The following is a 22,739-nucleotide window of genomic DNA, read 5'->3' as shown; positions in this document are numbered from 1 at the left end:
CTTAGTTGTGGTGGAAACAGCTTGTAGGTTTGGACAATGTTTCTCAAAGTGGATTCCAGGGACTTTGTGGGTTCCTTTATGGCCCATGGGTGTCTTATGTGACCCATACATGTCTGGAACTCTAACAGGTCCATTTGGTTCCATTTGTATACTGTCAGAGTTAAGGGGAGACCTTGAAATGTAAAAGTTTGAGAAACTGGGTTAGGAGGAGAGGTGTAGTTTGGGGTGGGGTGTGTCCTTGCGGGATGGTGTTTTTTACTGGTGTTTCAGTCCGAGTGTGGGGAAAGGGTGCGTTCGGAAATGCGCACCGGACTGCGCGGGCGTTTATCGTGGGCTTGCCCAGGCCTTACGGCCTGGGCATAAATATAACGATTGCATTCACCACGGCTTCGTAACTCGCGCGGCGCTCCGCCGGCCGCGCGGCCCTGGCCCGCTCTTCGCGGCCACTCGCGCCTGCGGCGCTCGGGGGCGAAGAGCAGGACCAAGGTCCGCTGGCCTTCGCGCCGCTTGCAATGTCGTGGACAATAAAACGAGCGCACCCTTTCATACACTCTGACTGAATCACCAGTAAAAAACACGCTCTCGTGTCCTTGCTTCCCTCCCCCATTCATTTCCTCATACGTCATGTTGTTGTTAGGTAGGGGGCGGGGGTCTGCTAGGGTTACCACCACCACCACCATTAAACACGGGAACAAGGGCGCTTCTGTTCCAACAGGAACGAATCACAATAATAACAATGCATTAATAATATAATCAGGCTGTTATCAAGGCGGTCGAGCACTGCCGGGGCGACTCGCTCTGCGTTTTGAACGCACCTAGACTCACCCGAACGTGGACACAGGTGAGGTTGCTCAACGCACATTGGCAGGCGTGCTAAGCTAAAAAGCTAGCAGTGCTGTGGTTGGTTTCGGCCAGATCATATATATTTTTTGTATAATGGCCTGTGTTATGTAGCAGCCAATCTAATTTGTAAATAAAGCTAATCGGCGTCGCTAATTCGCCTTAACCTACCTAACGGTTTGGTGATTTAACACCAGATACTTGGGTTGACGTGGCTGGTAGTAGCGCGCATCCATCCGTGCACTGAGTCACACTGCAGAGGCAGCACCAACATTCATTTATATACCTACTCCATCACACGACGGTGTCGCTTACTGAGAAAAGAACAGATCCACAAGCTAACGATAACTTCCAAGGGACACCGTCATAGTACGGCGTATACATTAGGCGTAATGTAATGTTGCATCTGCAAGGCTGCGTTTGACCTCTGACTGACTGCCCTGAATGTGGACCAGTCTGACAGCCTGTGGTATTCTATTCTGTGCCGTGAGATGCAGAGTAGACATTGCTGGAATTCTTACACACATTAGCCCCAGAGTATTTGTGTGTAGCCTACTGTACTTGTTTAATCACTGTCTGACAGGATCTTCTCTTTGCCTAGACTATTTAACAGACTTAAATATGGTTATAAGCTGAGCACATAATGCCTTGTAACATGTTTAAGGATACTCTTTCTTTGAATGCTGACTTTTGCAAAGATGTTTGAGGTCTTCCACACTATGTTTCCCTAAATATGTCAGCACAATGAGCACAACCTACAGGAGGTTTTGATTGATTGAATAGCAGTTTAACAGTACAGAGTCAGAGGTACAACTGTGCAATAACGCTAAAAGGATAACACCAAAAGCCCCGACGGCTTGTTTCCATTGTGGATTGATTGATTGATTGATTGATTGATTGAAGACTTTATTAGAAGTTTGCATAGGAAAAGGTACAGTTTCATGACGGTACAGTTCACTGGTACAAGGTCTACTAAAAGGAGATCCTAGAAAAGACTAAGCTTATTTCCACTCCACAGGAAACCATTTAAGTATCTCATATAACATTGAATGATAGACGAATAGAACACAGTACTATGCAGTAGATATGTAAATAAAATAAAATAAAAGAACAAAAAAAAAAGAAAACAGTAAGTCTAAACAAACAGTAAGTATATACAAAGAAGGGGCAGGGGAGTTCTTTTTACCAGTTGCGAACGGCTGCTGCCTGTAAGTGGTTTTTCAGGGCAATTTTAAAGGATGCTAGGGATCCACACTCCTTTATGGCCTTCGGTAAGGCTTTCCACATTTTGGTGGTATAGCAGAAGAACGAGTTTGACCCTTTGTTGGTTTTGACTCTGGGTTGAAAGTGATCTGTGGCACTGCCTCTGGTGTTGTAATTATGGACATCCTTAAATGTTTATAAAGTATTTTGACAGGTACTTGGGTATCATAGTGGTGTAGTGTATCTTGTACACCTGGGGCCAGTTGCACCACCAGAACGTAAGTTCTTCCCTAAGTTAGGGAGTAAAGTCCTTACTAGAGGCTTAGTAACTACTAGTTAGTTTGTAACTAAGTGAGTTACTAACAGGTGTTGCACCACGACGCGTGATTATGGATCCAACTGGGAAAGATGGATGGAAACGGCATAGAGCGCTCGTTTTCACAGTTATTGTCCACGACACTGCAAGTGGCGCGAAGGCCAGCGGACCTTGGTCCTGCTCTTCGCCCCCGAGCGCCGCAGGCGCGAGTGGCCGCGAAGAGCGGGCCAGCGCGAGTTACGAAGCCGTGGTGAATGCAATCGTTACATTTATGCCCAGGCCGTAAGGCCTGGGCAAGCGCACGATAAACGCCATGATAATTGGGTACCGTGCACCTCGCGCGGTCCAAGTGACTACAACGGAGCGCTCCCTACGTCCGGTTCTAGCCTTACATTAAGTCGCTCCTGTAGAAGTTTCTGCATTGATGACGTTTATGGCTACAGGAGCGTCTTAACGCTTTGACAGACAGGTCGGGAGTATGGTCTGCAAAACGGCTACTGCGGCTCTACACATGCACACATGCGAGACATATCTTCCGTACAAGTTCGTCAAGGTTTTTGCGACTTGTCCGGTAGCCTTGTTTAATGTATTAGTCCGTATTGTTAAATAAAATGAGTTTTTACCAAGTGTACAACTTTTCCTCGTTTGCTACAACGTTAGCTGCAACAGCGCCCGTTGGTGGCTGGAAGCATTATTGTGCATTCTTCCGTATACACTTACGTCATGTCCTTGTATGAGCGAATGGGGGAATGGATGAACGTCACGTGATAAGTGCAGCCATCTTTAACCAAACCAGAGATGCTAGATTTGGAAAAGACACACACTTGGTAAAAACTCATTTTATTTAACAATACGGACTAATACATTAAACAAGGCTACCGGACAAGTCGCAAAAACCTTGACGAACTTGTACGGAAGATATGTCTCGCATGTAGAGCCGCAGTAGCCGTTTTGCAGACCATACTCCCGACCTGTCTGTCAAAGCGTTAAGACGCTCCTGTAGCCATAAACGTCATCAATGCAGAAACTTCTACAGGAGCGACTTAATGTAAGGCTAGTCCGGTTCAGCCAATCACAAGCTTCAAAAATGAGTCCGGGGCGTGGTTATCCATCTTTCCCAGTTGGATCTATAATCACGCCACCACGACTGCTTAAGGCATAACGTAACTAGTAATGCATAGACTGTTCCTAAAGTAATGTATAGTCGCATACAATGACGTCATAGCTCCCGAATCCAATGAAAACGAACCGTTTCTAGTAAGGAAATAAAGCTTGTATTCGTCTTTTGTCAACAGAGGCCTCCGTCTCTCCACTGGCATGTACACAAGTCACTGATATGCATACAAAGGACGAGCGCATCCCTGCGCAGCGCACTGCCATGCAAACGGATTGTATCACAAATTAGATTGGCCTCATACATTTTTCCCCGTTGTGAAGTAATGCAGAGCAACGCATATTTGGAGACACAGGGGAAGAGAGCGCACCGTTCAATTCGCTGTTGTGCTGTATATGCGGTGGAAAAGTACTCAAATGAATTGAAAAAGTATCAATCCTGCAATATAGAAATACTCTATTAATAGCAGACACGTCGTGAGCTTGTAGATCGGCTATTTTCAAATGGCCGAAATGTATATAGGGCTTAATGTATGTTTTAAACCGATGGGTCGTTTCATTGTTGAATTAATTAAATTGCCGATATAATGCTGTCTGCCACGTTAGTAGTGAAGTTGCTCTACTCTCATAGAGATAGGTTACTTAGTAAAGACTTAGTGCTGCCCAAGGGGTGGTGTAAATATTTAGTTGTTACTTAGAGATACGTAAGAACTAATTTGTGTGGTGCAACACCTGACATTTTAGTAATGCGTAAGTCTTGACTTAGAAGCCATTTACGTTACAACTAGGCTACGTTATAACTTACTAACAGCTGGTGCAACCCCGCCCAGGCCCATTGCAAGTTGCTGTACTCTGTCATCTACTCTGAGCCACCCCACTCACTGGTGAGTAGCGGTGAGGTGATTCTGATAGGGAAGGTTAAGCAGGACCCTAATTAGTTTATTTTGGGCAGTTTGGAGTTTAGTTTTTAGGGCTTGTGGGGCGTCACAATACCATACGTGGACTCCGTAGTCAAAGAGGGGCTGGATTATTGCACCAGCTATGGTCTTCAATGTGTTGAAATTGACCATTGGGGCGATCCTCTGTAAGAAATGAGTTCATTGGTTGATTTTATTTATTACTTTAGAAGTCATCTTTTACCTGTGTATTCATTTCATCAAGACATACTAATAATATACAAGAGATCATCAATACTTCTTCCCTTTCCTTTTTCCTATGGAAATAGTGATTATAATGGGAACTATGCAGGAAAACGAATTTCACCCACTTTTATTTTTACTTCTGTGATGTCATGTGACAATGAAGCTGACCCTGATTTGTATATTTACAGAAGTGGGGGGTTATTTCCTTTGGCAAGCTATACGGTCAATTGTAATTTAGGTATATTCCTGTAGTAACCTGTAGAAGAGTAAAGGTTTTTTGACCCATGACACACTTACTTCATTTTAATTACACTTGAAATTGAACAAAGTGACTTTAGTCAGGATAGTACAACATACAACAAACCTCAGGTTATGCCTCATTAAACCACTTAGCTCACCTTAGCCCTATATATACTTTATCATAGCTGTAGTGCTGAACTACTATTAGTGAAAGAATTGCCTGTAATGCACAGATTAGGGACGCCAGGTGTAGTTATAAGACCTTAATATTCACCGCCTGACATCTCAAAAACAGACGCACATTTCCTCCTCTTGTTTCTCAGCAATGCGGTGACTGTAGGCTGAAGGCACAGCTGGTTCAGTGGCAGCGGCATTACCCGGTGCGGATGAAGTATGAAGAGCCCGGTGCACAGGTGCAGGGACGTGGAGCATGGCCGCGGGCACACTGGTAGGACTGTCGGGATCATTTACATTTTACTTGATCATTAACTGTCATACAAATAATTGCAATGAACATTTGAACAAATAAATACAAAATATATATTTGCCCTTTAGGCTTTGTAATTTCAATATACCGGTACAAAGAAGTGACTGACAATGACCGGTAGCAATAATACAAATAAATAATGCACATGGGCAAAGTACTATATTTACTATATTTAATGATTTAACAAAAAACAAAGTGAAAATAGCAGATGTATTAGCCATGAGCTTGTAGATCTCCTTTTCATTGTTTTCTTTATTTTTATTATAAATGTATGTAAATCTTTCAGGTGATGAATTTATACAGATGATGGAAACAATTGTGTTTTCTGTCGAATTATGCTAAAATATCTCAAATTATTGCAATCAGGCCATAATAATCTAATACTTGTGACAGGCCTACACACGGGGGCCAACAGCGGCTTTCTACAGTCTGAGCAGCGTATCCCCATCTCCAAAGAAATCATCACGGCCTCGTCGGCATCGGCCATGTGGTTCATCAGGGACGCCTGTGGCATCGTGTGCGCCGTCATCACCTGGATGCTGGTGTTCTACGCCGAGTTTGTGGTGCTGTTTGTAATGCTGCTCCCCTCCAAGAACCTGACGTACAGCATCGTGAATGGAACGCTGTTCAACAGCCTGGCCTTCCTGGCCCTCGCCTCGCACTTCAGGGCCATGTGCACTGACCCAGTGAGTAGCACTTTGTGTTTACTGGCATGAGCGATGCACGCATGACGAGTGAAGCGCAAGCACACAGCAAGTGGAACTTTGGTGATGTTAGTTTGTGCAGAATCGGAGAATCTAGCTGACGGTCAAGTTCAGTGCCGTGGCTTGTTCATAGCGTTGGTTAACCCATTTAGGCTTAGAATTATTGAATGCTTTAACCAGTGAAAAATAGCAGATATACAAGCTCACAGCACTGCGAGCTTGTAGTCAGATATATGTATTTTCAGAGCGAACGTTTGTAACTCAAATTTAGCTTCTGGGTGGTCCCTGGAACTAAATATTTTGAGATGGGGGTCCGTGGCCAAATAAATATTATTTTGGGGGTCCTTGACATGAAAAGGTTTGAGAACCACTGACATAGTAGTCTCTCAAGAACAGGCTAACTGAGCTCCATTTGAGTGAAAAGGACCTTTTCTTTGACGATGGCGAGCCAGATTGCTGACATAGAAACATAGGTTTTTCATAAAGTCTTAGAAGGATTCAAAAGACACTTATAGAATCGGGTCAAAATTGTAATTTTCAAGATCTTTCAAAAATAGCAGATCTACAAGCTTGCAGCGCGGCACTCGGTGCCGCGCTGTGAGCTTGTATATCTGCTATTTTTATGGGTACACAATAATGTGTACCCTTTCTAAATGGGTTTTAATATTGTTCCAAAACCTCATCTTTTAACAGTGCAACACCGCAATTACGATTTCCTTACAAGTGCAACTACCTCTGCTGACCATGTTATTTATTTGTAATGATTAATGGGCTACTACAGTGTAACTTGGAGTCACCTGCCATATTTTCATCTGTCCTGTGCTAGGGGGCCGTGCCGAAAGGGAACGCTACTAAAGAGTACATAGAGAGCCTTCAGCTAAAACCGGGACAGGTGGTCTACAAGTGTCCCAAATGCTGCAGCATCAAACCTGACCGAGCTCACCACTGCAGGTGAGGTGAAGGGGTGCATAGTGGAACATTTATAGTTTTTACTTCCTTGCCTAGAGCTAGTGTTTTGTCTTTTTAGGTATTTAGGTACACTTCTAGTCAAAATGGTGTGTGAACTAGAAATGGATGTCCCAGCAGTATGCCACACTGTAGTGTATGAATCTGTTTGGCCTGCAGTTGCTTGGTGTCCTTAGTGTTCTTTTAGTCTTTGTCCTTGTGCCACCATGAAGATTAAGTTATACTTTGTAATACGACGGTGTCGCTGGCTAACAACACGTCGCATCACAACACTCACTCTCTCTGCTTCCTAACAGTGTTTGTAAACGCTGCATACGAAAGATGGACCACCACTGTCCATGGGTTAACAACTGTGTTGGGGAGAACAACCAGAAGTACTTTGTGCTTTTCACAGTAAGTATATTACCTTGAGGCTGAACACACGCACACACACGTGCACACACGTACACACACGCACGCGCACACACACACACACACACACACACACACACACACACACACACACACACACACACACACACACACACACACACACACACACACACACACACATTCTATGACTGTTGTTGTGAGTAATGTACTCAACTATTTAATTACTTTATCTTGCAAGACTAGCCAAAGTATTGCAATGGAGACATTTGTTTCGGCCACATTCAATGGAGGAGGTGTCCTCACGTAGCCGCTATGGACTGCGTTCTCTTTTCTTCTGCAATGCTGCTTCACCTCTGCAAATAACTTAACAGTACTTCAAATAGTCATAGAGGATCAGAGAGAGATGTAGAAGGCTCATTTCTCTTCGTACTTTATTCCAGATGTACATTGCACTCATCTCCCTCCACTCTTTGGTAATGGTGGTCTTCCATTTCCTCTACTGCTTTGAAGATGATTGGACAAGTAAGTTGTTGTTTCATGGCTTCTTTAAGTCCTCAACACAGAGTTGTCATTGATCAACAGTGTCAGTCTACTCTTGGTTTCTAAAAGGCAACAGCCATCTCAGTGAAACACGTTTCAACGTCCTCTGCCTCAAGTCAATTTGTAATAATAATTAAAAAAAAAACATTCTTATTAGTTTTACACTATAGCTGCCCGAAGGTCTGTCGTACCCAGCAGCTGAGTAAGACTAGAAGAGCAGAGCTTTGTTGTGAAGTGAGACAGACAGTCAAGCTTTAATTGTGCTTTGATGGTGGCATTACATAATATACCATCCCTGTGCTGTATGTCTGTGTCTGTCTCTTTCTCTCTCTGTCTCTCCCCCTCTCATTTATCTCCCTTTCTCGGCTTAATGCTTGAATGTCCTGTTGACTTTGTTTTATATTTTGTTTTAACAGTTTCCTGTGTATGACATGTTGTACGAACCAGGTTTGTGATATGGAAACGTGTTTACTCAGTTATAGGATAAATGATTTATAGACAGTAGTATAATTGTAGCCTCCCTTAGTTTGCTTGAGTGAACAGTTTGACTTCCTTATTGACATATTACATGTGTCATGTTTTGGGGCTAAAATCCAGTTTGCTGTCTTCCATTCCAGTCAGTGTTCGATATCATTATCAATTTAGCATAGACACTACGTTGCTAAGCATAAATATGACAAATGCTAGAAATGAAAGGGAAGGGGGAATGGTTCTTATGGTACAAGGGAAGATGTACTGCAAACTGTACAAGTTAAATGGGTTTTGATTCGAGACCTATCATCATAGTAAAGCCGGAACTCTACGTACATGCACAACATTGTGCACAATGAATGAAGAACTGTATATTTACAATTTAGGCATTTAGCAGATGCTTTTAATCAAGAGCGATTTCCAGTAAGCAAGGAAACCACAAACTAATTACATCAAATGCATAGAAAAAGTCATCTAGGATCATAGGTAAACCTAGAACCATATCAAGCCCTTAAGACTGTTGTCTTTACTGTGTGTTTAAAGTGTTTTCATTAGTTTCTATCTTTTTAGAACCACTACCACTGTACCTCTGTCCATTTATAATGGAGATATCGGTGCTTCTGCTTTGCCCCATAGACCCTGCTTTTGCATTTCTCTTTTAAAGGTGACACTACCCAATATCTCTAATCATCCTTGATCTCCCAAATGGCTGCTATGAAATGTTGACTGAACAAAACAAGTGTCATTCTGAAATACAAGATCTAGATCCAAGCTCATTTCATTGAAATCCCAGGCAGCCATGCTCAATGTATCAGACCCGATAACCTTGTAAGAAAGCCTTGTTTCAATTGGAATGTCTGTGTAATTCTGTAGTCACGAGCTTATCAGACCTGCTTGAATCGTCAGCATAAAGCTGTCTGGACTGGAACCTGTAATCAAAGTATCCTCTCCCTATCCTAAACGCAGTATAACTAACCCTTTGAGGCAACAGTAATGAGTAATAATAACTGCTTAGGATGTAGGCCACTTGCAAATGTGGTTTAGATCAGATCAGGAACAAGACTACAATTGGAAAATTACAGCTGGTCATTGGTCATACATGTTGACGTAGTTGCCTCAAATCGTTTGTTGCCTACATACCATAGTGACGGTAATTGAGCATATTCACACAGCGGCCAGTTTGCTCTTACTTCATTGAAGTAAGAGCAATCTGGCCGCCATGTGGAATTTGGTCAATGGGAGTTACTTTGAGTGCTGTGTGGCACACCTCCTCATATGCTCCTCTGCTTTGCCTCTTCACCTCCCTCCCTCCCTCCCTCCCATCTCCCAGAGTGCAGTTCCTTCTCTCCTCCAGCAACAGTCATCCTCCTCATCCTCCTGTGCTTTGAGGCCCTCCTCTTCCTCATCTTCACCTCTGTGATGTTCGGCACCCAGGTCCATTCCATCTGTACCGATGAGACCGTAAGTTGACCCCAGTGTACACAGTGCTCGGCCAGGTTCCTCCTGCTTTTCTCCCCCTTTTTGCTCCTCTTCTCGGAGCCTCTTTTATGGCTCAGCCCTCCAGAACTGCTCCCCACTGCTGCCGCTTTTGCTTCCTTAATGGTGCATCTACAACCTGTCGCCTGTTAACTACTTGAACCTCAGCACCCTTATTCTGGGTCGAATAATTGCAGATTTACAAGCTCATAATGTGTCACTTTGTGGGCTTATAAATCAGCTAGTTTAGGAAAAAAGATTTGGTTTAGATCGTAAAAAGAGCACACCATGTACAGTGCGACTCAGGTTAAAGTGTAGAGGATCTGAGTGGTTAACAGCACAGTAATACTTTGTGTGCTACCTGAGTTACTTTTCGTAACTCAAATCATTCAACTAACTTAAGTAACGGTAACTTCCAAAATGCAGAGATGCAAGATTACAGTGCACCATGTGCTACCACCGATCTTTTGTACTAATAATCCCTTGATTTCTGGAGTCATAGAAGCTGGTAGAGGGACGTTTAACACTCTTCTTCAAAGAGTAATGAAATCACTGACTGTTTGCAGATCTATGGCACTGCCCAGGCATATCCTACAAGCCTTAATCTTTTATTTATTTATGTAGTTATTATTTAGTCACAAGCTCATTAACTCATTTACTTCCCCAACCCGAGAATCCTGAGAAAAAGCTGCAGTGCGCCTGAGAAACCAGAGAATTACATTTGATTTCATTTATATAAAACAATCAAAAATCGGATCGCCGATCGGCCTTTTCTAAGTACTCCAAAGACAGTGCTTCCGGTTGGGACCGGAGACGGATATGCGTTTTGGAGGGTGGGGCAACACGTTTCTCTGTGCTGTCTCTCCCCCTGCATTCACTTCCTTGTTTACGCAGCACTGCTGCTAGTGCAGAAACGGTCGCATGGATTAACATGAGGTCTGTTGTTTTCACGAGCTGACCACGGCATGCGTGCAGATTGTGCGCGATCCGTGAACAGTCGTGCACGATGGACACGACACGTTCGCGCCCACATTAAAAGGTAAGGAAATCGCAGCAGGCAACCCCGATAAACGCAGTTTTTTAATGGCAGTAAATTAGGTAATCATTTTTATTGTTAATATGTATAACCCCACAGCCTGCTTAACTACTTATCCTTTTTAGCAGAAATAGCTGATCTACAATAAGTAGGGATGGGTATCGTTTGGATTTTTATGATTCCGGTTCTGCTTATCGGTTCCGGTTCCTAACGGTGCCTATTTCGGTTCCAAAATGGTTAAAAATATATGTTTTAGCCGAAATTGAATATTTATATATTCTTAATTATATATACACATTATTTTTAAACATTCTTTATTTATTTATTGGGTACTAAAAGGTAATATAATGTCTTCAGTTGCATAATTGCACATTTATGGCCTAATTGTATTATTAATAATAGGCCTGCCAATGTTTGGGGAGAATTCACTTTCAGTTTCATTTTAGCAACACACACGCACGCACGCACGCACGCACGCACGCACACACACACACACACACACACACACACAGCTGGCGTAATTATCTTGCTATAGGATACAGGCTCTCAGCTGCAGTAGTGCTAATGTTAGACCCTCTGTTGAACAGTGGATTCTAGTTTGGTTAATTCCAGCAGAAAAGCCTGGTTGGCTATTTCTTCCCAATTCCTACTTGTCTTGAGACGGGGGAGCAGGGGGACAGGGAGGAGGGGAGGAATGCAGCATGGAGCGCCGCGCCGGGCTGTGTCTGTACTTCTCCATTCAACACAGAGAATGCGCTCGGTGCGCTGCCGCTCCAGCATGTGCCTGTGTAGACTTATGCTTCGACGCATCGCGGTGTATGCCCGATTCTTGGATTGTGCAATTTGTGCCGTTTGTGCTGTCTTTTTTTTAGCGCATCACATCTAGGAACCGATAGGCAGTACCGAAATTACATATATTTTTTGGGTACCCAGGAACCGTCATGTCCTTATCGGTTCTGTCCCGGTACCGAATTTCGGTACCCATCCCTAACAATAAGTATGTCGGGAGAGGCTTATTGTCGGTATCAGCCGATAACACGGGAGTCTGTCCCCCATTACAATGCGCTAGACCCCTGGGAGATGGATTGCTGAGGTGGAGCACTACAACGACCATCAGCTCCCAGTGCTTACCGCACGACTTGCTGCACCCAAGCCATGCTACTCATATGCTGAGTGGGCGGTGCTCGGGATCTAACCCATGACCTTGTGGTCCAAAAGCGAGAGCTCTACCGACTGAGCTACCCTGACTCAACAAGCTCACAACTTATCGTGATGTGACACATAGTGAGATTTTAAATTGGCTATTCTCACTGTTTTTGTGCAACAAATGTATGATGAATTGAGAAAGTTGAAATGGGGAGAAAGGTTTCTGCATGACAGTAACAACATTAATTCCAAACAATAGTTGAGAAAAAGTGAGAAAAAGACAAGGAAATACAGTATAGTTTGTTCGACATTCGGTGCAATGAGTGAAAGGACTTTTGGAGTCTCCAATTTGGGGATGATTGGATGTTGCGTTGAAGAGATATGCTGAAAACCTTTTTTGACAAGCTTGGCATTTGTGCCTGATTTGGTGGGAAAAAATATGTTTCTGCAACAAACAGTAACTTGTGGCATTTGTCGTGCCCTGGGTGAATGTGAAATTGCTGGCTTGTATGGAGAGTTGAGACATGAGCCTAGGAATCCAGGGAACACCTTTTTGACTGTACAACCTACAGTTCAAAATTGGCCAAAACCTGAAGCACGCTCTTATAGTGCCACCTTGAGGCCGATTTGAAAAACGTGGGGTGGAGGTTCTTGGCTTACTGGGAGTGGGTGTGCAAAGTTTTTGCACTGATTGGTCCAATGGTTCTGGAACTCCTGCAGTTGCATCCTTCCTGAATGAGCTGTAGCTGTCTGATGATGTTCCTGAGGAGACTGAGATAAGACCATTACAGTAGTCTAACCTGTTATAGAGATAAAAACATGGGTACATTTTTCTCATTCTTATTTTGACATTAATCCCATAATTCCTGCTATATTTTCAAGATTATAATCGGCTGACTTTGTTACTGACTTGATGTGGGTAATACAATTTTGATCTGTGAATTACACCAAAATAACCAAGACAATTATGTCAGTTTTCTCTTTGTTAAATTGAAGTAATCCAGTCAATGCATTTTATTTAGAGAGCTACAGTATATACATTTGAGTGTCATCTCCATAATTATGGCAAGTGATTTTCTTTGCCTTGAAAGGTTGAATAGAAGGGGTATTGAACTTTGTGATCGTGTTTCACTCCGATGTGTAGTTTCCAATGGAGCCAAAATTGTCCCTCAGTTGGAGATCAAAACAATTAAGGACTGCCAGAAAGTACAACCCTGTCTTCCAGTCTGTTAAGCAATATTCAGGGATCCCACGGTCATGAAATTCCTGGAAATATTTTGAAATTTGAAAAATATTTTTCCAGTACTGGAAAAGTTTTGGAATTGATCAAGGGTCCTGGAAGGTCCTGGAAAAAATAACTATGCATTGTCTTTGGTTATTGATTTTGTTAATACCTCTGAAATGACAAATTAAACGTTGACCAAATTGTCAAATATTAGAGGTAGAAATTGTGAAAATAGCAGATCGGCTATTTTTACAGTAAAATTCTTAGTGCTCATCAGGGTTCCGGGTCCCCAGTTCAAATATGATTATTCCGGGGATCACAGCCTGAAAAGGTTGAGAACCACTGGCATACACTACTTGTCTTTGGGCATTGCGCATAGGAGTAAGCGATTAGTTATTGAGCTGAATTATTGTTATATAGTCCTGGAAATCGGGTTAAATATTCTGGAAAGGTTTTGGAAATTAATTGGTAAAGATGTGTGGGAACCCTGAGTATTGTATACTCTACATTGTCGAACACAGCAGCAGTGTCAAAGGCAGGTCCCGCCAACAAAGCTTTTGCGCAATGCATGATGACTGCCTTTAGTTTCTAGGTGTCACTGAGGGAAAGAAAGGACCTTGTGCACGATGCCAGAGAGAAATTGATGACAAATTGCATCCAGTCATGTGCATGCATGCATCTTGCTAAAAGTCTTGAGAATGCTTTTTTTGTTTTCATTGGGTACTGACAACGTTTCTCCTCTGCTGCCTGCCCATGCCTCTTTCTCTGCAGAGCCAGTGGATTTGTCCCATTATCAACAGATTCAGGGTATTGAGAAACCTCTTCAGTTCACAGAAGGGTTGAGAGATGCCAGTATACAGTATACACAATGCACTCTTATGTTTTCTTTTACTTTGGCAGCTACCTTTTGCATCCTGTTAGATTATGCATTTGTAATCTGACATACTGCAGAGACTGTGACATACCAGGGGCTAAGTACTTCCTTCAGTGAGCCAACATGTCCTCTTCCGTCTCTTTAAACAGGACAGCCAAGCCATGGTATTCACATCTATCCTTTAGGCGTATGCCTACTGACTGACACTTGCTAATGCTTCAATGCAGTGATCAATGAATCAATTTCAGATTCCATGCTTTGCTCACCCTTGTGCTGCATATGTATCTTACAAACCAAAAGATATAGTGTTGTACAAGGAGATGTGTCCATGTATCAGTCCGAGAAGGAATCAGTATTTTCTCTGTTTGATGACATCCTGAAATCATATACAGTAGAGATACTAGTGTGACTTTGTGTAGTATTTCCTCCAGTATCTGTGAAAGCCTCTCTATTCTTAAAGCTAAGCTCACTAATCTACAATGAACTAACTCGCTTTTCTTCCTGCTTCTAATTTCTTTTTGTCTGCAACTCTAGGTGATTTCTGTCAAGTTGCTCATCAACTTAAAACGGGGAGTGTGACATAGAATACAGAGCAATATAATGCTCTAATTGTATTATTAATCATTATGGAGAAATTAATTAATTGACTGAATGATGTGGGTTTGTGGCCTCCTAGTTGCTGTCATTGGTTTTGTTATTACCTAAAATAAATGCATTGGTGAGGATAGGCAACTGAACAGTTGTTAACGCCAATACCAGAAAACGAAAGCAGCTATGTAACTCATGTGGCCTGTGATCGCTGATCTGCTCACGAACGCACACCCACTGAAGTTTGGTTGTCTCTCGTTTTCAGGGCATAGAGCAGTTGAAAAAGGAAGAGAGAAGATGGGCTAAAAAAACTAAGTGGATGAACATGAGAGCGGTATTTGGACATCCCTTCTCCATATTATGGTTTAGTCCCTTCTCCACCCCTGACCATGGGAAGGCTGAGACATACCAGTATGTGGTGTGAGAACTCAGCACAGGGAACCAACCAGCTGCTTCAAACCCAAACTGAGAAGGGGGAGAGCAGAGCTTTCTCCACATACTTCCATGCCCCACTACCCTCCTGTCCTGCTCAGCTCAACATACAGTATGAAAAACCTGGCAGTACCTTATTCCCAGTGCTGAACATGATTGTACTGTAAGTCCCACAATTACCATGGACAGCTTCTCACCTGCTTTTTGTGTTGCAAAGCAAGTGTGCTCTATTTTTTTTCTTCCCTTTTTTATGCCTTTGAATGACCTGAGTTGCAGAGAAAAAGAAACACTTTAAACTTGTGAATCCTGCTTGTAAACTCTGGCAAATATGCTGCGGGATTCTTTCCAAGCTACATTTTTTATTTTCTGTTTGTAATAACTAAAGCCTTTTCTTTCCTCCTCTGATTTATGCTCTTTTTTTCCTGAAGTCTTCCATGTGCCAGTCAGACACTACCTTTTCTATTGAATGTTAAAGACAGGAACAACAGACACATTGTAAATGGTTTCAAATATTTAAAAAAATAATGATTAGTTCATGAAGTTGGATGCAGGGTTGCATTTTAAACAACACAAGCGCCTGTCACAGACAGTTGTTTCACTGACTGTTTCAAAGCAGACGACCTCAGGCATGTGGTCTTGAGGAACTTATTTCAAACATTATTTTAAATATTTCCAGCAGATATTTCCAGGGTATTTTATGATGGTAACGAGGAAGAAATGTTACATAATGTAAGTGTTTAGTTGAACAAGAGAACACAATACAAGCACCCTCTAGAGGATACAAATGACAAATTACACTTTTAAATATTTGAAACAAAGTCTTTTGCTCAAGTCTGGAACATTGTTGAACACTCTGATTCCTTTTATGATACATGCTAGACACAATCTGGCTTGTTGATATTTTAAAGTACAAACCAGAGTGTGGTTATTTTGTTCATGTCACGAAGCAGAATCAATCCAATCAATTGTCATCAATTGATATTTCAAAGGTTTCTATCAAGTGCAATTGAAAGGTGATTATCAAGCTCTTTTCTTCTTAAATCAAGAACCGTGAAATGCAGTTGTCAGAAATGTATTGTGCTTCGTGACTCTATTGACAAGGAAGTTAAAACATTTGTTTTCCTTGGTAGGTAAGAAAGTTGCCTCCTACAGTAACACTATCGCTGTGTCTGCATGAACACTTGTCACCAAAACAGACAGATGATGTAGACTAAGGCCTGATTTACACTGCAGCCAAATCCAGCCTGAATCAGATCAGTATTACATCCAGATTGGAATCTGATTGGTTTCATATGACCATGTGACCATTTAAACCAATCAGATTCCCATCTGGATGTGACATAGATCTGATTCAGGCTGGATTTGGCTGCAGTGTAAATCAGGCCCAATGAGCAGTCCAATTACATTTTGTTGCTTTGATATTGTCCACGTGTGCCAAATGTATTTAGTCCTTAAATCATGAATTTGCTTGGAAAAGCTGACGAGTTCCTCAGATAACACTGTTCTATAAAATATTAATTTGGTGGAGGATGTTGGATCAAAAGGAAATATATAGTATTTACACAGTGCATATATAAAATATAATTTCTGGGATCACAGAATAGCTGGACTGTGTCTGCTCTAACAAAACACTAAATACGTTTAACTTTTAACAGTCCATTTTCACCATTCACTCCATATTTACAAAATGGCTATCTTGCACTTTTTTTTATCTATTGTTTTATGACTTTATCCTGTGTGAGCTGCTTTCTCTTCAAGGGATTGCATTTTATTATTCTGTTCTCTGTTTACTATTTGTATTATTTGAATGCATGGTATAGCTGGAGGAAAGCTTTCACCTGGATTCCACTGGGTGGTTGTCGGATCTTATCCTGACCACTCTAGATTATGCTTGTTATTCCACCAGACACGCTTCCGATGCATCACAGAGATCTGGTCTGCTAAAAATATGCACCTACTTTCATCCTAGACTTGCCTTCTCCCATTTATTCAATAAGAGAACTTCAGGAGTAATCTGATGCTGCATGTCAGAAACGGTCTGTATGGAGAGTGTCATGTGAAGTAATAAACATGACTTAAATCTAATAATTGTATTCAGTGCTGTCAATTAATGGTCAATTTAATTAAGTATGAAATAAATTGGCTCATGTGACAGCAGCTGACATGGCACACTTAAGGTTCAAAATCCATTTTTATATAATGTTTCATTGTGCCGGCAATAATGTAAATGACTGTAGGTGCAGTATATGAGATCCCAGTAGTAATTTAACTACTTGAACCCTAGCCTACATATTTTGGGGGCGAACATAATGCGAAAATATTAGATCGGCTATCTTTGTCGAATAGATTTCATGTAGAGGGTAAAAGGAGTGGACCTGTTATAGAGCCCTGGGGGACTTTGGTTTTAAGAAATCTATTTCCAAAGTAATGACATCAAATTAACCATTTTGATAATTAATGGTCATTACTAAAGAGAAAACACGATGTCGAAAAAGACGTGCTGTTGAAGCTCGGTTTCTGAAAGGCTTCCGGCAGGGTTTCAGAAGGGTTCCGGCAGGGTTTCAAGCTGTGCGGTGAATGGTCAAAGATCTGTGCCTGGTGGAATCCTGGAGCTAGTGATGTAGGTGAAAGGTTGCTGGTATGCTAATGTTAAGTACTGTATTGCTGGTGAGAACGATGTTAAAGATATTGTTTTTTTAACTGAGATTTTAAGTCTTTCTACATATTTTGAAAGTATTTCAGCACATGCGCAGAGAATAAATATTTCTCAGTTGCAATGCAACCTTTTTCTCGGTGTGTTTGTGTACATACGGTATATTGGTCGTATTGGGGGGGGGGGGGTCATTTGTAGGCGAGCATTGTGAAATGTAATGTCATAATTCTGCCTAATTCTGTTATGACTATTTGTTCAACTCATTATTGCAGTTTATTATAACATGGCTGGTGATGCTTTTTTGTGAAGATACTGTATATGGGTATTTTAGCATTCATCTGTCTGTCTTCCACATCTTCTATCCATCCATCCATTCATTTATTGGTCATTATATGATCTGAGGTCTGATTGTCTTTCTTTTATATATATGATGGCTTGTCTGCACTCATGCATTTGCTTTGGTTGGTCACTCAATGGGGCAATAGCCTCTGAAGCAGACAACTCTTGAGTCAGACAGTCTTGAGTCAGACGTGTTGCCCTGGTAAAAAGGACAGAGGTAAGCTTGCAGCAGAGGTCACTGGCTGTTCCATCAAGCTTAAAGTAACACATTTCAAAAGCACGCACCCTTCATTTCGTAGGTCAAGCAACTCAAGCTTTTCATTTTCCAGTTCCAGATTCAACCAAACATTAAATCAATGAGTGTGAATGTGAATAATGGCATGATGCATGTGCACAGTATTTCTCACCTTGTTGTCTTTGCTATCCAAATAGGCTACTGTTCTTCACTTTGTGCTGCATGTGAACTATATTATTGAATCTTTGGACACTTTCTTTGAACCAAAAAAATTATAATCGTGGTTAAAAAATGAATTATCCTTGAAAGTAAACGTAACGTCCTTGGACGTCTAAACTATTTGTATCAGAGAAACTGGCCCATTACAAATCAATATCAAGTAATGCTTACTTTTTACACGTTATTGTTTCCATTGTCATTACTGTTACTGCACGTGGATCACAAATGTCCATTTCAGTTCTTGGCTCCTCTTTTCAGCTTAAATCTTCTCATTCTGTCTTCAACAGGGAATAGAGCGTCTGAAAGGAGAGACTGGGAAATGGGGTAAGGTTCCATGTTGGGAGGCCATGGAGGCGGCATTTGGTGGGCCATTATCGTTATCCTGGTGCAGCCCTTTCTCTGGGCTCAGTTGTAAGAAGAACCCCCCTGATCATGACCTTGTGGTCCCCCAAGGTGAGATCATTGAGGAAGATGTCATAGAGATACCACTCAACTAGTGCCACAAACAGGAAGACATTTCTTCAAGGCAGCTGTTTTTCGACTGTCGGCTGGTGATACACACTGATCTGGCTTTAAAGAAATATAACTCACTTTGACTCGTAGCCATGATCGGAGATTGCCCCTGTCTTTAACCAATGTTATGTACATACATTCAGTGTATGCAGTGTATATTTTAGTACACCTTCATCTACATTTTAAACATCATTCACTGCCATTCATGTTGAAACGGTGTGGAACAACACTACAAGACTTTAAAGTTGCTAGGTATTGGTAATTCACCCTTATGAAAGTCACATGATGGTAATTGTCTCCGCCAGGGCGAAGGCGTGGGGAGACTATGTTTTGCAGCCTGTCCGTCCGTCTGACCGTCCACGTGTCTGTCTGTCTATTACCAGCTAGTCTCCGGCGTCAGAATATTTTTCACATGGCCTTGTTCTAGCGCAACTAGATTTTAGCAAAACACATTTTTGGACATTACTGTACAGATTTTGTCCAAAAATGACAGTAGACAGTATCTTTACAGTCATGTGATGTGATCGACCCGGATCTGTCTTGATTTACCATATCCCATCCTGATTGGCTTCCAAAGATTGCAGGATTGCTCCGTTTTGAATAAAATGCCTCAAATCATGAACATAGGGTGACCAGTCTGTTCGCCCTCCAGGCCGTTCGCCCTAAAGTTCTCCGCCGACATCACACTCACCACACTGACCGCTCAGTGGGGCGTTTTTTGTATGCTTGTAGGCTATTTGTTTTCCTGAGCATAAGATGAGAAATACGTTTAGGTTTAGACAGTTTAGTTACCAGCCAGCCACTGCAGAATAGGACCTAAACTCTGTATAAAATGGCTAATATGACATGAAGAGTGGTGTAAAGTAACTAAGTGCATTTACTGAAGTACTGTACTTAAGTACAATTTTGGGGTATTTTTAAAAATTCTTCTACTCCACTAAATCTCAGATCCACATATTGTACTTTTACTTCACTACAATTATTTGAAAACTTAGGTTTTAACTGTTTTATTTAGGTTACGTTTAGGACCGTGTACCATTACGCCGGATAGACACCCGAGGCGAACGGCCGGGAGGGCGAACAGACTGGTATCCGAACATAGCGGGCAATTTGGATGAAATTGAGCATGCACATTCCCACTAGGCAGGGGAAGAAATGTCACTTCAACATTTTCAAATCAGCCTCATGGTGGCGCTATAACAGGCCGATTCGTGTTTTTACCTACACCAAAAAAAACTGTGTATGCACGCTCCCTAGAGGCCAAGGAAAAACTTTTCACATTTGCCTTTCATAGTGCCACCTTTGATATTACTCCTTCAGATTTTATATTAACTCATTTAGTGCCCATGAAATTAACGGATTATAAAGTCCACGATGCCAGTCTCAGGTTGGCATCACCCCCGTTATCTTATTTTGAAGGCCAGAAGTCCACAGCGCAAACACTTCCGGTCTGACGTCATCGCGTCCTGCGCCGGAACCGATCGTTGTCCACGTGGAGTTGTGTAATGGCGGACCGGGAGCTTTTATACATGTGTAACATAAGCGAGCATCTGCCTCCATCCTAGCTTCTAAAGTGTAGTTTTGAGATAATGGACATTAAAGATGAGATCCCCCGTCCACCTCAATGTTATGGATGGGACTATTTTGTGCTTGTGGAGCCGTGATGATGCGAAATCAGCGACGGATTTCGTCTCCGGACCTCCGGCCATTGTTCTCTGTAATGTATCCGCCGTTACAGTAATATATTACTTTTCACGAGTATACTCGGGATTGGCACCATGTGATACTCGAGTATTTTTCACGAGTCTTCTCGGGATTGGCACTATATGAGTTAAAAAAATCAGTGCACAGTATTTCTATAGTAATGTAATCAAGACAGATTTGTCAGATATTTCATATTCTATCCCGATTGGCTAACATTGGCTACCAAAGTTTGCAGGACAAAATGCCTCAAATCATGAATGCAGCCTGCGATTAGCGCGAAACTTTGCATGCACATTCCCACTAGGTCAAGGAACAAATGCCACCCTTTTCACATTGACCTGTTAGCACCACCAGCAGGTCAACATTTGCAAAACACATTTTTGGAACAAAATGCCTCCAATCATGCATGCCCAAGAACAAATGGCACCCTTTTCACATTGGCCTATTATAGCGCCACCAGGAGGCCACAATAACCTACATGACCTGGCAGAGACCTGTACTGTAAGAACATACTAAAATTACAATATTACTCTAATGCAAGCCATTCAAACTCTCTACATTCTGTAGCCTTTATTGAATAAGGCCGAAATGCAAACTATGGGTAGTCCTTAATACTTAATACTAGTCCTTTTGCACAGTTTGGACTTCGTCCAAATAAAGGGAAACTACATGATTAATGATACCCATAGGAAATCTGTCTATTAGTTTTCACAAGGAGTTTGCCACATGACGTTTTCATCTTCCTTTGGAGACTAAAACAAGACAATAAACTTCATTGAGTTTCTGGCACTGGGAAATTATCTCTCTACTTTAAGCTGTAGTAATTCACAATGCCAAACATTTCCTGCAATTTTTGTATTAACAAAATGTACAATCTGGGTGAGGGACTTACTTTAGGGCCTTTTCTCTGCATAACTGTTAACCAAAGTCTTTAAGGGTTCCATGTGATGAGGATAATGTTTTGGTTTTTGACCGCCATCATGAGCTGTCGTCTCAGGTGAATACCACTAACAGAATTATTAACGCAGCAATAATGGATGAAAAATCTATTTTCAGCCAATACCATGTCTGCACCTTGTAAATGTTAGTTTGACTCACAGTGTGCCTTAACTATTAAAGGAGCAAATTGTAACCACAGCATACTGGTAAAATAATCCATCCATTTAATAATGATGTTTATTCTGTCATTGAGGGATTAATTATCATGGTATTGTCTTCATTCTTTTTAAACTGCTCCCCATACAAGCTGATTAATCTTACCATTGTTATTTGTCTTCATTTGAAAATACTATACTACATGTACATTTAATGCTGATATGATGGAGACTGGAGAGTGTTGTGTCATGGAGTAAGATGGAAAACTGCTCCTGCAAAAAGGGCTTTTAACTGCTAAGTGGATGCTGGATGTATTGGGACCACTCATACCTTTTGTCATTTCCATGTTAACAATTAAATACATTTTATTAATTGTGGTTTTCATTTTAATGTTGTAAAATGAATGTAAAACGTTCTTATGGCTGGAACCACACATTTCTTTTATAAACAGTGTAAACATTTATTTAACACAATTTTATATTTTACAGTTCATTATTTACATTAAAATGTGCATCTTAACAGTTGGATGTTTTGTCAAGTTTCTCTGAATTGTGAATATTACACAGCTTTGGCCAATGATCGCTCATTTGTACAAATTGGTTATCACAAATAGTGCATTAATAGATTAAGATTGAACATAAATAAAGTTATCGTGAAGTTATCAGTTATGTCCCCCAGCATGTGGTAAACAGTGAGCTGGTACAAAGTGTATGTATATGTCACGGTTTTAAAGAGAACCAGGGCATTCGAGACGCGGAGCACTCGTGGTGCGGCACGGGGCGGAGCAAGCGGTCGCCAATACAACGTACT

At 41.7% G+C, this 22,739-nt stretch overlaps 1 protein-coding gene across 2 annotated transcripts; it reads left to right on the top strand.

The window, feature by feature from the left end:
* Positions 1-671: 671 nt before the first annotated feature.
* zdhhc3a (zDHHC palmitoyltransferase 3a) lies at positions 672-22,728 on the top strand. 2 transcript variants are annotated; one of them, XM_080746114.1, is made up of 8 exons: positions 672-841; positions 5,178-5,302; positions 5,735-6,027; positions 6,872-6,996; positions 7,308-7,404; positions 7,824-7,905; positions 9,725-9,855; positions 18,905-22,728. In XM_080746114.1, the coding sequence occupies exons 2-8, from the start codon at positions 5,248-5,250 to the stop codon at positions 19,112-19,114; spliced, it is 993 nt and encodes a 330-aa protein (XP_080602240.1). In that variant the 5' UTR covers positions 672-841; positions 5,178-5,247; the 3' UTR covers positions 19,115-22,728. The 2 variants fall into 2 exon arrangements, with proteins under 2 accessions (XP_080602240.1, XP_080602241.1); XM_080746115.1 differs by lacking the exon at positions 18,905-22,728 and adding an exon at positions 15,005-16,381.
* The last annotated feature ends 11 nt before the right edge of the window (positions 22,729-22,739 follow it).

This window comes from Nannobrachium achirus, assembly GCF_963921795.1.
Source record: "Nannobrachium achirus genome assembly, chromosome: 2".
Classification (NCBI taxonomy): domain Eukaryota; kingdom Metazoa; phylum Chordata; class Actinopteri; order Myctophiformes; family Myctophidae; genus Nannobrachium; species Nannobrachium achirus.
Note: the sequence above shows the minus strand (reverse complement) of the source record. Positions and strands in the feature narration are given on the sequence as shown.

Bases quoted from the DNA above. Each gene is read 5' to 3' on its own strand.
- zdhhc3a (XM_080746114.1), top strand. From the start codon at position 5,248: ATGAAGAGCCCGGTGCACAGGTGCAGGGACGTGGAGCATGGCCGCGGG. The intron at 5,303-5,734 runs GTAGGACTGTCG...TACTTGTGACAG, and splicing joins GCATGGCCGCGGGCACACTG to GCCTACACACGGGGGCCAAC. The intron at 7,906-9,724 runs GTAAGTTGTTGT...CCCATCTCCCAG, and splicing joins CTTTGAAGATGATTGGACAA to AGTGCAGTTCCTTCTCTCCT.